Genomic DNA, 15,821 nt, shown 5'->3' with positions numbered 1-15,821 from the left:
TCCGCGCTAACTCCTGGCAACCAGTGATCTTTTTAATGTCTTTATAGCTTTGCCTTTTCCAGAATGTCATAGAGTTGGAATCATACAGTGCTAATGGTTCTTTTAATGTAGTTCTTGAGACTTATGGTATGTTGCCTTGTTCATTCATTTTAATTGCTGAATGAGTAAGTGACAAAATATTTATCATTCTCCTCCTGAAGGGCAATTAGGCAGTTTCTCCTTTCTTACTTGGTATAAAATTCTAGGTTGGAAATAATTTCGGCTCAGAATTTTGAAGCTGTTAGTCCGTTGCCTTCTAGCTTCTAGCTTGGCAGCTGCTGAAAGTGTAATACCAAACACTTACATAGCGTGTGTATGATATGCCTGGCATTCTCCTAACGTCTTTGCATAATATAGCTCATTTACGCATTATAAAAACAGGCTGACATAGATACTATTATTATTATTACTATTTTAATTTATTTTTATTTTTGGCTGCGTTGGGTCTTCGTTGCTGCGCGTGGGCTTTCTCTAGTTGTGGCGAGCGGGGGCTGCTCTTTGTTGCGGTGCGCGCGCTTCTCATTGCAGTGGCTTCTCTTGTTGCGGAGCACGGGCTCTAGGCGCGCGGGCTCAGTAGTTGCGGCTCACAGGCTCAGTAGTTGTGGCTCACGGGCTCTAGAGCACAGGCTCAGTAGTTGTGGCTCATGGGCTTAGTTGCTCCGCTGCATGTGGGATCTTCCTGGACCAGGGCTCAAACCCATGTCCCCTGCATTGGCAGGGGGATTCTTAACCACTGCGCCACCAGGGAAGTCCTGATACTATTATCCCCATTTGAAATAAGGGGAAATTGAGGCACAGAAAGACTAAGTGTCTTGCCCCAAATTCTGTAGCCGATGAGTAGGACCCAGGTAGTTCACCTTGAAAGTTGTTTCTTAACCACTGGATTTCATCACTTTGCATCACGGGGTTAATTCCTGATCCTTGGATATGACGTGGTTTGTTATCTGGCACCCACTGCTGAGATTTCCATATTTGTGCAGGTGTGAACTTAGTTGCTCTGTATGTTTCCTGTTTTCTTCCTGGGTCATCTCTGATGCCAGGGTGTATGGTCCTATTCCTGCCGGAACCCACCTGCTCCTCACTTCCATGCAACCCGAGAGGGAGCTTACAGCTCAGGAGCCAACCCTTGACAGACGGACACAAGCTGATGAATAAATGCCTCCCCTGCCTGGCCTTCAGATGGACCGTTCTCAGGTGCATCTCAGATGGTTCCTTAGAGAGTGCCTGCCGGGATTAAGCTCCAGATTCCCGTAGAATGGACCAACCAAATCATGGTTTCTCTTTCCACATCGCTTAGTACTGCTTCTGGGGTCACTTCTCAAATAAGCTTTCTACTTGCGAGCCTTTGCCTCGGGCTTTCCTTCAGGTGGGCAAGGTGGTGGGCAGGTCAAGAGTTGGCATCAAAAGTGGCCCTAGAAAGCATGAACCACTTACCAGTCAGACAGTAGCAGGGACCCATCACTGGTGGTAGGTGGAGTGGGGAGCACCCTTGACATCACAGTTACCCAGACACTCACTGCAATGGCTTGGAGCAAAGCACAGGTGAAGATGAAGCTTTCACTTAAGAGACAGGAAAGGCCTTTGAATAGTATGTGGCATGAATCACAGATAGGCTGGTTTGGGTTAATGCTTTAAGAGCTAACTATCAACTCAGTGCAGGCTCTGAAAACTGGAGCACCTCATGGCAGGATTTAAAGAAGGTATCATCACATGCACCCCTATGTTCATAGCAGCAATAGCCAAGACATGGAAACAGCCTAAACGTCCATAAACAGATGAATGGATAAAGAAGATGTACATATATACAATAGAATACTACTCAGCCATAAAAAAGAATGAAATAATGCCATTTGCAGCAACATGGATGGACCTAGAGATTATCGTACTAAATGAAGTAAGTCAGAAAGAGAAAGACAAATATCATATGATATCACTTACATGTGGAATCTCAAATATGATACAAATGAATTTATCTACGAAACAGAAACAGACTCACAGACATAGAGAACAGACTGGTGGTTGCCAAGGGGTGAGGGGAGGGGGAAGGAAGGGCTGGGAGTTTGGGATGAGCAGATGCAAACTATTATATAGAGAATGTTCTCTGCATCTGGAATACAAATTGGAAAAGAAGAAGTAAAACTGTCACTATTTGAAGATGACATGATGATACTACACATAGAGAATCCTAAAGATGCCTCCAGAAAACTACTAGAGTTATGAATTTGGCAAAGTTGTAGGATACAAAATTAATGCACAGAAATCTCTTGCATTCCTATACACTAGCAACGAAAGATCAGAAAGAGAAATTAAGGAAACAATCTCTTTCACCACTGCAACAAAAAGGATAAAATACCTAGGAATAAACCTACCTAAGGAGGTAAAAGACCTGTACTCAGAAAACTATAAGACACTGATGAAAGAAATCAAAGATGACACAAACAGGTGGAGAGATATACCATGTTCTTGGATTCGAAGAATCAATATTGTGAAAATACTATACTATCCAAAGCAATGATCAGTCAGAGCGCACACTTCCTGCTCTTTTTTTTCAGTATGTTCCTCATTTCTGGTAACTGGGGCTTTCCCTTTCTTTATTGAGAACTTAGCTATGCATTCCTTTTTTATCATTAGATTTTATAGAACATTTCTAAGTGTTTGTAACAGATCTAAGTATTGCTTGAATAGGTATTCTTTCTATCTTTAGCTAAAAGGTCTGAGCTTCTTTTTCCCTCCTTCTTTGGAAAATATTTACATACATATTCTCTTTTTAATCTTTTTGTGTGTGTGCGAAACAATGATTATTTCACCCTGAAAGGCAATGAAAGTAATGCACTTTTACTACATCCTTTACTCTTCTTTATATTTTCCACAATCTGCCATGAACTGGAATTTTCCTTCCCAGATTTATAATATACTTATTATATTTCTGTAGCAATTTTTAAAGAAAATGTAACAGTTTTATTGTGGAATTCCATTATTTAGGCTCAATTCTATTTTTAAAATGATCTGTTGCTCATCTGAGTTCTTTCTGATTACAACTTCTTCATTGTGAACTTCTTATTTTGATTCGTTTTATGATTCGATTATAGCTCAAGTTGATTTTTTTCCAGGGTACATATAGAAATATTATATATTCTGAGTTCTTAAATATTTGAAAATTTCATGTGCTTTTATATATAAAACTATCTTAGTTGGGTATGGAATTTTGGGGTCACATCTTTTCTGCTCAAAAACACAGTAAATATTGTTTGTTCCTTTTGAGTCTAATGTTGTTGAGGGGAAGTCAGAAACAAGGTTAATTTTTACCTGTTTCTTCTGTCGGGATGGTTTTAGAATTTTTTCTTTGTTTTTAAATAATCTCTGCAAGAGGATACATCATAAAGTTAATTGTTCTCTATTAAATTTCTCTGGATCCTCATGAGTTCACATAATGAGTTCAGACAATGAGAACACAAAACATCTGCGTATTTAGACATTTCCTTATTTTGGTAAAGTTTTCTTCTATTATATCCTTAAATGTTTTAATACTTCACTTTTATGCTTTTAAAAGACAACCCCTAATCTCTACATGATATATATCTAATATCTGTCTTTGATACATATAATTGTTTTCCTAATCAGTATATTTTCCTTGCCCCTTTCCTTTGTGTTTTCTGCAATTTTCATCAGCCTAATCTCTGTGGCACTAACTCAGATTTTTGCCACCTAAATTCTCTTCCTCAGTCTTCTAAAGGTAGTTCTAAATTCTGCAATGGTTTTTTTTTGTTTTGTTTTTTCCTGTCGCCAGCTCACTTTCCTTCCTGTTGCCTTGCTATCTTGTCTTTCAGTTTTTCTTCTTTGTGTTCTTCTTTCATAGCGTTTATATTTCGTTTCCTGGGGAGTACAAAGTGATCCTTGCTTAAATTTTCTGCTGTTCCCTGCAGTAAGTCTTGTTCCAACATATATTCCTCTTTTGCTTTTCTATTGGTTACATTTCTTTCCATTAGTCAAATATTTTGCAGAACTTTTGCATAATTTTTTTTCTGCTTACTCGTCTTTGAAATAAGTTAAGCCTGTTTCTTTCTGCTACTTGCCAGAAATATTATGAATGGAAAATCTTTGGCAGTTCTTCCTTTTTATTTGCCTACTTGTTGAAATTTAGTTTTGCATTAAGCACTTGCTATTGGATATTTTTGTTTCATTATTTATCTGCTTATAGTTTAGGTTGTATGGAATGAAGTGGTGGGGAAGAGAAGTTGAGGAGAGCAATATGGCAGGCTTGGGTATATTATCTTAGCACACACAACACCCACCCTCCAATTTTGTTGAAACAACTGGAGTTCTACCCAGTCTTGCAAACTCTGGAATTAGGCAGGATAGTCTGGGACAGGCTAATTCGGTATAAAAACCAATGTATCAAGGGCCATTTGTTTATTGAATAGGTGCTCATTTTTCTTTAGTAAGTTGACTTTAATCGTTAGCTGGAAAATTCTTTAGCAGCATCTCTCTTCAAGATTAGCGGTATCTCTAGGTCATCATTCCTAAATGGAACGGCTAGAAAGCTGTATTCAGTGAAAAGCAGAAATATTGGTCACCATGTTTCTTTTAACATGGTAGCCCTGGCCATTCCCACTGACGGCTACTCATCTTTGTTGGGTCCTACTCCCAGCCTTTGCTCTTCCAAATTGAGTGTTAGTTGGACCTTCAAAAACTTTTCCATTTCTTTTCCACAAATCTAAGTCATAAATAGGGGAGATGAGTCTTGAACTTGGTATTCTCATCCGATTAGTTCATCTTTAGTAGGCATTCTGGGGGCTTGTGGAACGGGTTTGTGGCCATTTTATAGTTTTAGGATAAATGCGGAGTTTCCATCTCTCTTTTTTGGTCCTTTATGATCTTTTAAGTGGACTTCAGGGAAAGGAGATTTAGACATGAAGATGTTTTATATATTAACGTCTATTTTATACTGTGAATAATAACTTTATTTTTTTGTTTTGTACTTTTAGTTATACTACAAATTGTTTTTTATATATATATATATATATATATAACCCAAATGGAATTTGTGTATCATCCTAGGTGTTCTTATCTTTAAAGTGACTTTATACGTGGAATTTCTTCAATTTTTAAAATATTCAATTAGTAACGGGAAAAATCTGTAACAAAACATATTTGAAAATGTAGCTCGCCCCCACAAGGTTGTTGATTTCTTGAAGTTATTTCTACTTTTATTTATATCCTCTGACTTACTGAAAATATGTAGCCTTGGTTACGCTATCCTTATGAATTTCCTCCCCCCAAGGAGTAGTTTAATATTTATGAATGTGCCATTGTCCTGCAGTCCTCACAAATCTCTAATATAACTAAAACCAATCAAGCAGCCTGAAGACATCAGAAACCATTCTTTCTAGACAGGGAGATAAAAATGTCACCCAAATGAATGAAAAATTTTTTGGTGCATCAGTTTTCTCTGTTTCTCACAGTACTCCTTCCTTTCCCTGTATTGAAAGTTTCCACTCGAGTATTCTAGTAGATATAGTAGACACTTGATATTTGGGATTTTTCATGAATTCTCCAATCCATGCATTTGAAAATGTTTAAAACCTTATACCCAAAAATGAGAAACCCCAACTTCCAGGAAGATTTTCAATGACTTGGACATTTTTTATATATCAAAACTTCCCAGTATTTTTTTGTAAGTTATTTGATGAAAGTAAAGGCACTCCTGATGACAAATAAAAAAATAACAAAGGCAAAATGAGAGGCAGATGCTGGGAAAACTGGGAGAGTAAGGTAGGTTCACACACCCGATGGGGCTTCTGCACACCAGCCTGAGTTTCTGAGGGTTCAGATATTTGGGGCTGCTGGTCAAACCTATGAATGTTAAGTGACCAAATGCACATTTTCCCAGTATTGGTTCTGTGCTGATAATATTTAAAGAATCATGTTTTTGTCAGGTTCTTTGATCTCTCAAGGATAAGCAAGATAATTCATATTTTATCAACCCACGTCTTCAATTACAAACCTTGTGGTAAAGATCCCTACTGTCAAATTTTAACACTGGGTTCAGAATTCCCATTGCAAATTTACACTTGGTTTTCCAATTAAAATGGGCTTTTGCGAGTCCCCTGCTGATAGCCATTGGCTTGATAAAAAGTAACTTCATTTGCAGAAAGGGTGTTTAGGGAGCCCAGTGCAAGGCTGACTCTTCTGCTGTTGCCTTGAGCCCAGTTGTGCTGAAATATTAAACTTTAGTAAATTAGGTGAAATTGCAGCTTCCTGGCTGATACAATAATGCCCTTTACTGTTTTTCTGGAAACCATCTTCAGCGTGAGTTGTCTGCACAATTCTTCAGCTCTAAGAGAAAGAAAATTCAGACTTTGCACAATTCTTCAGCTCTAAGAGAAAGAAAATTCAGACTATCTTCCAAATCCAGACAACTTTTCCATTTTCAAGATAATTGTGCCCTATCCTGCTTATCTAATAGTGCTTAAACTTTCAAACTCATAGAATTGGATTACTTTATTATTTTAGCACCAGCTGAAGATAGCATTACTTTATCATACCAATCCTCAGATAAGCAGCTGGATCCCTAAAAATGTCAGTCTTAAGTAAAAGTAGCAACTTTTCCTTTATCGATTAATACATATTTTATTAGGAATAGAGCTATGGAAGGAAATCCTACTTCTAGTCACATTTATTTTCAGGTTTTTTTCTTTTTGTCTTTAAGAAGAGCATTAATTCTGAGGCGTTTTATTCATTGACCAAACATTTATTGATCAACTGCTATGTGCAAAGTTCTGGTGTGTTTTCACCCACGTATTTTAAACTGGAGTAAATGCAGAATTAGTAGAAAGGAACTAGGCAGGCTTGCATTTCTCTTCTTGATATATGCTGTGATTTATTCTGTGATGAAATCACTGGCGACAGCTTTATTGAGCTGTCTGGGCTGCTGGCTTCTCAAAGGCTCTCACATTGGTTTTTCAGGTTAAGACCTTATGCCTCTAGGAGAGCTCAGTTGAAATATATTTTTGTTACTAAGGTCACTAAAACCTTTGAAAGCACCTTTATCAAGGTCTTCGCAAGGTGGTAGAGTCCAAGGGTTGCTTTTGGAAAAATATATACAAAAGCAGATGGAATAGTCCAGTGAGCCCCCATATTACCACCATGGGGTTTAGGGTTTATGGATGTTCCTCCAGGGTTCAGAGTCAGTAGCAAAACCCAGGGAGGTTGCACGATGGGCCCTGGGGCCACGCGCAGACAGAACAGCTTAGGGCCGAAAGAGGAGAAGCCCACGGCCAGATAAATAATTGGGAAGCCAGACTATATCACGCTGTCATGGGATCATCTCCTCTAGTATATAATACATGAGATACTAACTAATCAATGAAATGCTAACCCATATGATCCAGCCCAGCATGAATTAGAGCAGGGGTCTGACACGTTGTTCAGGAAAGGGCCAGAGAGTCAACATTTCCGGCCCTCTGGGCCGTCTGATCTTTGGGACCACGACTCAATTCTGTCCTTGCAGCGCAAAAGCGGCCCTAGATCAATAAATACAGCCACACGCGGCCATTGATAACACAGAGGAATGGGGCAGGCGGTTGGTCCAAGGAAGCTCTTCACAGAAACGGGCAGGGGACGAGTTCGGCCTGCGGGCGGTAGTTTGCCCGACCCCTAGGGACGGCCTGGCCCCCGGAAATCCATTCGGCGTCGCTCTGAATCTGCCTTCAAGCAAGGGGAGGTGCTTGGAAGTCCCTAGCAGCCTCTGCGCGTGGGACGATCCAGCAGAGCGACTACTCCGTTTTCAAAGTTTTGGAAGTGGGCCCTCCCTCCCTCTTCTTCCGCCTCTCCGAGCCCTCGCTGTTCTCCGCAGGGGTGCAGAGCCAGGTGTGGTCCGCCTGGGCGGGCTGCGTGGGCTTCGGGGAAGAGCGCGCGGCCGCCCAGGGGCAGGTGAGGGCGCGGGAAAGTTGGAGCCCAATCAGCACGGCGTCCAGCTCCCGAGCCCCAACCTTCAGGTGACCCCGCGCGGCGGCGGCGGCGGCGACCGGAGCCCGCAGCAGCGCCGAGCGCCTCCGGGAGGAGAGGAGGCGAGCTGGGCGCTTCGCCACCGCCAGCCGTGCTGCCGCAGCGATCCGGGGCTGGGCGGGAGCCGGGGGAGAGAGCCGCGCCGCGGCGGCTACCTCTGCCCGCCGAGACCGGGCGGGCGGGGCCGGGGGCGTGCGCCGCCGCCGCCGCCCCGCCCTCCCCGCCGCCTTGAACGCTGGAGGTGTGCGTGGCTGCGGCGGCGGCGGCGGCGGCGGCGGCGGCGGCGGCGGGAGGCGCGAGTCGGGGCCGCCCGGGCTGCGCTTCGCCGGGGCAGCGGCGGCGGCGGCGGCTGCGCCCGTGGCTCAGGATGCGGCCGGGAGGCGCGCTGCTCGCCCTGCTCGCCAGCCTCCTGCTGCTGCTGCTGCTGCGCCTGCTCTGGTGCTCGACCGACGCGCCCGCCCGCCCCAGGTAACCCACCGCCGCGCGCCCCGGGGGGGGACCCCGGCCGCCCCCTCCCCCCGTTCCTCTCGGGCGCGCGGACTTTCGGCCGCTGCGAGGACGAGCCGACGGGCAGCGGCGGCCTGAGGGTGGGGTGGGACGGGGGCGTCCGGGAGGCGGGCTGGGTGCGTGGCGGGTATCGGAGGGGCGACGCTAGCCGCGGCCGGGCGCCGGCTGGGGCGCCGGGGGACCGGTCAGGGAGGCGAGGGAGCTGCGGCGCCGGACCTGCCGTCGGGTTCCCCGTTGGTCACCCGGGCTCTCCCCGCGGGTCCGCGCTTTCCCTTTCTTCCCGCCCCGAGCCTCTTCGCAAACTCCAGGGTTTGGGAGCTGCGCCGGGAGCCAGGGCGCGCGAGGATGTCCCGGCCGCTGGGCTGCGAGCGCGAGGCCGAGCCTGCCAGCCCACTGCTCCCCAACTTAGTTTGCTTCCCGGCTGTGCAGGTTCTTGGTGGAGGAAAGCAGGGCGGCCATCCACGGCACCCGCGCCGCGCCGAGGACGCCCGGGAGCCCGCCGACCCGGCCCCCGCGCACCACGAACAGGTACCCGCGGCGCCGGGCGGCCGGAGGGCGGGGGCGCCGCGGCCGCGGCTCCGGGATGGGGCGCGGCTGCACCGCGGGGCTCGCTTCGAGTTGTCTGGTTGGGACCACACGATTGAGTGGATTTGAGAGAGAGAGAGGATGTGTGTGCTTACGCGCGCGTGTAACTCTCATACTCCCTCAACCTCGCCTGTAAAGCCTGTCCCTCGGTGTGGATTTCTTCGAACCAAGGGAGATAGGAAAGCAGCTGCACTTTGAAAAAAATGGGTGCTGAGTTCCCCTCGCGGTAATGGTGTGCTGAAAACCTCGAGAAGCAGCTCAGCGTGTCTCTTGAGAGGTTTGGTTGGTTTGCTTTGTGTCTTTATGCTTTCAAGTGCACCGGTGTAAGATTCACGTTTGGGAGCGTGGATTCTGTGCTCAGTGTTGATGTGTTTGTCCTTAGTGAACGGAGACAAATTTTTTTCTTTGTCACTCCTGGGAGTATTAATCCATGTGCAATAATTATTTGGGTTTTATCTTTTCTTTTTAACCTGTCGTAAAAGTAATCCATTCTTAGTGCAGAAAGTTAGATGATATGAGAAATGGATTTAAAAATATTCACTCGGAGTCCCACCACCCAGAGATCATATTAAGGTTTTGGGTTTATATTCTTCCAGGAGTTTTTCCCATGTACATGTATTTATGAAATATACTTAAGGTTGTACATTGTATTTTGTTCTGCCTTTTTTTCCCTAAAAAATCAGACATATATGTGTCATTACAATGTTTTTTTGTAAAACATTGCTTTTAATTGTTGCATAATTCATCGTATGAATGTGCTATAACCTATATAACTTTTTATTTTTGGACACTTAGATTGTTCCCTGTTTTGTTTTGTTTGCTATTAGTAATTCTATGAAGTACGTCCTTGTATGTAGATCTTTATCTGCATTTTCAGTTCTCCGGGGTGGATTGATAGAAGTTGAATGATTAGATCAAAGAGTATGTACATTTTAGGTTCTGAATACATTTGGCTAGTTGCTTCCTGGATGGGTTGAATCAGTTTACATTTTCACCAGCAGGATCTACTGCTTTGAGCCTCAGCCTTGCTACTATTTTTGCTTCTTTTAATAAATTTATTTATTTTATTTATTTCTTTTTGGCTGCATTAGGTCTTCGTTGCTGCCCGCGGGCTTTCTCTAGTTGCGGTGAGCGGGGCCTCCTCTTCGTTGCAGTGCGCAGGCTTCTCATTGTCGTGGCTTCTCCCGTTGCAGAGCACGGGCTCTAGGTGCGCGGGCTTCAGTAGTTGTGGCTCGTGGGCTCTAGAGTGCAGGCTCAGTAGTTGTGGCGCACGGGCTTAGTTGCTCCACGGCATGTGGGATCTTCCCAGACCAGGGCTCGAACCTGTCTCCCCTGCATTGGCAGGCGGATTCTTAACCACTGCGACACCAGGGAAGTCCCTATTTTTCCCATTTTGTATACTGTCTCTTTTCCTCTATGTCTTGTGAATCCCTTTTCCCCTATGTATCTTTCTGTGTATTCTTGGATCTTGGACCATCTTAATTTTCTGACTGCATGACTTAAGGCTCTGGTGTAGTTCCTGCATGACCATCAGAAGGGTTTGGGGGATCCCAGAAGGAATCTTGAAGTGCAGCACGACATTGCCTTCTGCAGCCTCCTACTGGAATCTCACAGTGTATCAGAGGCGCTGAGAGATCCTGGGGTAACAAAGCTTTAGAGAAAAATATTAGTCTGTACTTTTACTTTATACAGGATTGTGTATTATAGGTAGTAGTTTTCCAGTGAATTGGGGAGCATTGCATCTTTTTCCAAGTCCTGGTACTGTTATACATTCTGGTGTTGTCCCTTGGGAAGACTTAGAAAGTACTAATTAAATTATCTGGTCATAGGCCTTTTTGGAGGTAAATCTTGGATGAATTTTTCAGCTTCTTTTGGCGTACTTCTTTTGGCGTACTTCTTTCCACTTGGCATACTTCTTGAGCTAATACAGGTAATTCATATTTTTTTCAGAATGTGGTTCATTTTATTAAGGTTTTAAATTTTGGACCATTCTGTTGTATTTTTTCAAAACTTGTCTTTTGATCTACTTTATATCCCCTTTATCATTTATGATTGATTATTTGTGCGGCAGGGGTACAAATTTTAATCCATACTACTCGGTTGTGTAGAGAAATTATAATTTTGATTTTTCTGTAGCTGGTCTGATCTTCTTCCAAGAGCCCCAACTGTAGGTAGAAGGTATAAGTAATAGTATAATAATAATACTAAAAGCAATAAGGGTAGCCAGCATTTACTGAATGCTTATTGTGGACACTGATCTAAGTCCTTTACATTTATTAGCTCGCTTAATCTTCAAAAAATACTAAGAGAAACTCTTAAGATACTCACTTTATAGATGAGGAAACAGGCACAGGCAGATGGGAGTCAACTGCCCAAAGTCACAGAGTTGACAAACTGTGGACCCAGGAGTCAGACCCAGGCCATGTGGATCCAGAATCCCACACTCTTAATCTGCCCGCTGTGTAGTCTTTCACAGGTGCTGGGCAAGATGGAGTGTCTGTGTGTGTGTGTGTGTGTGTGTGTGTGTGTGTGTATGTGTGTGTGTCCAGGTTAAAGCTTAGTCAGATGTGCCAACTTAAGCAACTCTTTCTGGTATGTTTATTCTCTCTGGGAGCAAATGCCCACTCTTTCAGATTGTTTCCACCGTCTTTTCTGACTTTCAGATGATACCCAGATCTAAGGGGGAGAGGGGCTGAGGTGCGGTGGTAGAGTTAAGAGGTGGGGTTCATGATCATGGTATCCTTTGACCCTCTACTCTCCAAGGGGATGTTGTCCATTTCCCATCTGCTGGATGGGTACCCTGATGATAGCCAGCGATGAAAGCTGCAGTTTGTGGTTCATTCTTCTCCCTCAGGCCTTCCACCTGCTGGTACTCTCCACTGTCTTGGTCTCACCTGAGCTCCCATTAATGCTACATTTCAGGGATCCGGTGAAGATTCTCTTTTATTTCCATCCTGAGTTGTCCTCTGCAACATTTGCTACAATGCTACCTCACCCAGCTCTAGCTGGCTAGCTTCAGCCAGCCTCCCCACTGTTTTGGGGCCCTATCTAAACATACACGGACCAAGGCTGGTTCAGGAAGCTTAAGTATCAGTACCTCCCTCTACTTGCCCCACAAAGTGGATGTGACCCTATGTTAAGTTAGTTTCACGGTAGAAGACTGCCCAAGAAGTGATCTTTTTCCAGAGTCCTAATTGGGGGAGGAGACAAAGCCCCATCTACCCTTGTTGTTACCCTCACCTTTCTCCAAGCCAAAGCTCTCTCTTTCCTTTCTTTCTCCTTTTTCCATCTTTGCTCTAGGCTGGAAGTGTGCAGGCTTCCCCTGCATCATAGTTTCTTTTTTTTTTTGTCCTGACTCAAACCTGAGCCTTAAGGGTACATTGTGGGGACTGGGAGTAAAAAAAGAAAATTGGGAAAGCTCCAGGAGCTGAGTCTTGCAGGTAAGGTAGTTAATGTGCTAAAGAGGCATAATGGGAGGAATTTAGAGAATCTTTTCTTGGGGCTGTAGCAGATCCTATTTCGCTTGTCCAAAGCTGAATATTACCTTATTCTTTCTCTTTGCATTGTTTTAGGAAAAAGTCTTTATCTCTTTATACTCCCCCAAAGAATGCTTCAGAATAACTAGGGAAAAGTCATGTCAAAGTCAGAAAGACAAAAGAGAAAAATATACTAACAATTCTCAAAATATGACCCCATCACAATGGATTGTTTCTCTTTCTAGTAAACTTTGTCAGTATGCGTCATTGGTTTGTTTGTTTTTCAAACAAACAGCTCTTGGATTTATTTCTCACTTCTGATGTATTTCTGTGTTCTATTTCCTTTATGTGGTTGTTTTTTTTTTTTGTTTGTTTTTTGGTTTGTTTGGTTTTTTTTTCCTTTGTGTTATTTTTATCTTTTAAAATATCATTCCTTTTTTTCCAACTTAATGTTTTGAAGTGAATGCTTCATTTATCGATTTTTCCCTTTTTCTTTGTAACAACATTTACTACTATGCATTTTCCTTTGAATGCAGCTTTGCACCTGTTCTGTAAATTTGGATACATAGTGTTTTGGTTTTTAAAAATATATTCTAAATTATTTATAATTACATTAGAACATTTTAATTTTACCCCCATAGTTCTTTAGGAAAGTACTCTCCCCGACCCCCAGAGTAGCAGTTTTAACTTCCTTCAAGAACTTTTCCTTTGCATTCACAGCTTGTCTGTTTGGTGCAAGAGGCCTAGCCTTCAGCCTGTCTTTTAGGAGAGTACTTTTAAATTTCCAAGTGGTTGGAATTTTTTTTCTTAAATATTAATTTAATATGTGTTCTTAAATAATATTAATTTCATTTTTGATTATAAAAGACACCAAATAAAATCCTGCCATAATGTGATAAGTGAGCTCCCAAATATTCAGTCATTAGACATGAGAGATCGGATTATTGTGACATTAATGACATGGCCAGAGCAAGTGTGTGTAACTGTCTGGCTTGGAATTCCAGGGTCCCTCCAAGGAAATCATCTAGGTCTCAGTTATGGTTTTCCATCTTTTAGTGGCAGTGTCCATTTTGGCTTTAATATCCACGGTGATGATTCAGGATCCTGTGGCTGGCTGGGACTTTCTGGATAGAAGCCACTGTTCTTTGAATGTCCTGCTGAGTTGGTGCCTCTTTCACTGGCCCATCTGGGAGGATTGGACTACAAGTCCACCAGAGTTGTGGGGACCCCACTTCCACTTCTCTGCTTTCCTAGAGAGGTTCACCTGCTATTGCCATTAATGACCTTTCTTTCCATTCCCTGTGACCCTTCCTCCCTGCAGGAGAACTTGATTTGTCCCTCTTGAGAACTGGGGTTCAGTAAAGGGCAGACATCAAAAGTCAGTCATGTTATATCCCAACTCATATTATTGTAGGGAGCATTACTGCAGAGATTTTATTGTATGTTTTTAGATGAACACACTGAAAAGGAAAACCACCTGTCATTTCAATGTCGAAAAAAATGCTAGTATTCATATTTTCAGTAATTTTATATGCACATATCTAGTAATTTTGCTATGCATATTTTGGTATGGATTAGTAACATTTTTGTAAACAGCATCTGAGCTTTTCTTCATGTCATTAGTATTCTTCTGCAACATAATTTTTAGAGGATGGTGTTTGAACGTATGCACGTACTGTAATTTATTTATTCTTCCCTTTGGTCACTTCAGTTGTTTATTATTTTTGATTTTGATGTGTACTCTAATATGAACAAATTTATAGCCTTACACACAATCTTGATTATTCAGATAAATTCCTAGAAGTGGAGGGGCTTGATCAAAGAATATGTGAAGATGTTAAAGTGTTGCTATGACTTGTCCAACAACAATAGTTGTTCCAATTTATTCTTTTGTAAGCAGTATATGAGAGTGACCATTATCGCAAATTGTTGCCAGTTCTGTGCATTAGAGTTTCTTTTCACTTTTTAAAACTTCATACTCAAGAATAGTATTTCACTGTTGTCTTAATATGTATTTATTTGTTTACCATTGTGTTTAATTTTTAAGATGTTTGTTGACCATTTACATCTTCTTTTAAATTTTTTATTATTTAAAAAAATTTTTAAATTAAAGTATAGTTGATTTATAAAGTTGTGCCAATCTCTGCTGTTCAGCAAAGTGACTCAGTTTTACACATATAGACATTCTTTTTTCAATATCTTTTCCATTATGGTTTATCCCACTAGATTGGATATATTGATAGTTCCCTGTGCTATACAGTAGGACCCTGTTGTTTATCCATTCTAAATGTAATAGTTTGCATCTAGCAACCCCAAATTCCCAGCTCATCCCTCTCCCCACCCCCACCCATGACAACCACAAGTCTGTTCTTTATGTCTATGATTCTGTTTTTGTTTCATAGATAGGTTCATTTGTGCCATATTTTAGATTCCACATATAAGTGATATCATATGGTATTTATCTTTCTCTTTCTGATTTACTTCATTTAGTGTGAGAATCTCTAGCTGAATCCATGTTGCTGCAGATGGCATTATTTTGTTCTTTTTTTATGGCTGAGTAGTATTCCATTGTATATATGTACTGCATCTTCTTTATCCATTCATCTGTCGATGGACATTTAGGTTGCTTCTGTGTATTAGCTATTATGAATAGTGCTGCCATGAACATAGGGGTGCATGTATCTTTTTGAATTATAATTTTGTCTGGGTATATGCCCAGGAGTGGGATTGCTGGATCATATGGTAAATCTATTTTTAGTTTCCTGAAGAACATACTGTTCTCCATAGTGGCTGCACCAACTTACTTACATTCCCACCAACAGTGTAGGAGGGTTCCCTTTTCTCCACACCCTCTTCATCTTCTTCTTTTTTTAAATTGGCTCTTCATAGCCTTGTCTCTTTTACTATAAAGATATTCTAGTTACTTGTTGATTTACAAGAGGTTTATAAGTGTCAGAAGCATCAAACTTTTATTTATCATGCATTTAAATTGGCTTTCTAATATAGTTAACATTTAATTATGTCTGTGGTTATTTAATCTGTAGAAGTTTTCAACTTTTCTGTATTCATGTCACTTATATCTACTTTTATTGTCAATTCTGCTTTTGAATTGATTGATTTATTGATAATTTATTGGTATATTTAGTACCCTGAGATAAGTGGACATCTCTCATTTTAAAATATTTAAATCTTTCCTCCTTCTAGAAC

The 15,821-nt window shown here is 42.2% G+C and overlaps 1 protein-coding gene across 1 annotated transcript in view; it reads left to right on the top strand.

Moving 5' to 3' along the window:
* Positions 1-8,413: 8,413 nt before the first annotated feature.
* Positions 8,414-15,821, top strand: part of ST8SIA6 (ST8 alpha-N-acetyl-neuraminide alpha-2,8-sialyltransferase 6) — a 138,047-nt gene continuing 130,639 nt past the window's right edge. Inside the window, exons 1-2 of the mRNA XM_068538990.1 lie at positions 8,414-8,514; positions 8,983-9,081. Of these exons, the coding sequence (XP_068395091.1) occupies positions 8,414-8,514; positions 8,983-9,081 (200 nt within the window). The remainder of the gene's footprint in view (positions 8,515-8,982; positions 9,082-15,821) is intronic.

Source organism: Eschrichtius robustus, chromosome 1 (genome assembly GCF_028021215.1).
Source record: "Eschrichtius robustus isolate mEscRob2 chromosome 1, mEscRob2.pri, whole genome shotgun sequence".
In the NCBI taxonomy this organism is placed as follows: Eukaryota; Metazoa; Chordata; class Mammalia; order Artiodactyla; family Eschrichtiidae; genus Eschrichtius; species Eschrichtius robustus.
The sequence above is the reverse complement of the archived record's forward strand: the minus strand, read 5'-3'. Positions and strand labels throughout refer to the sequence as shown.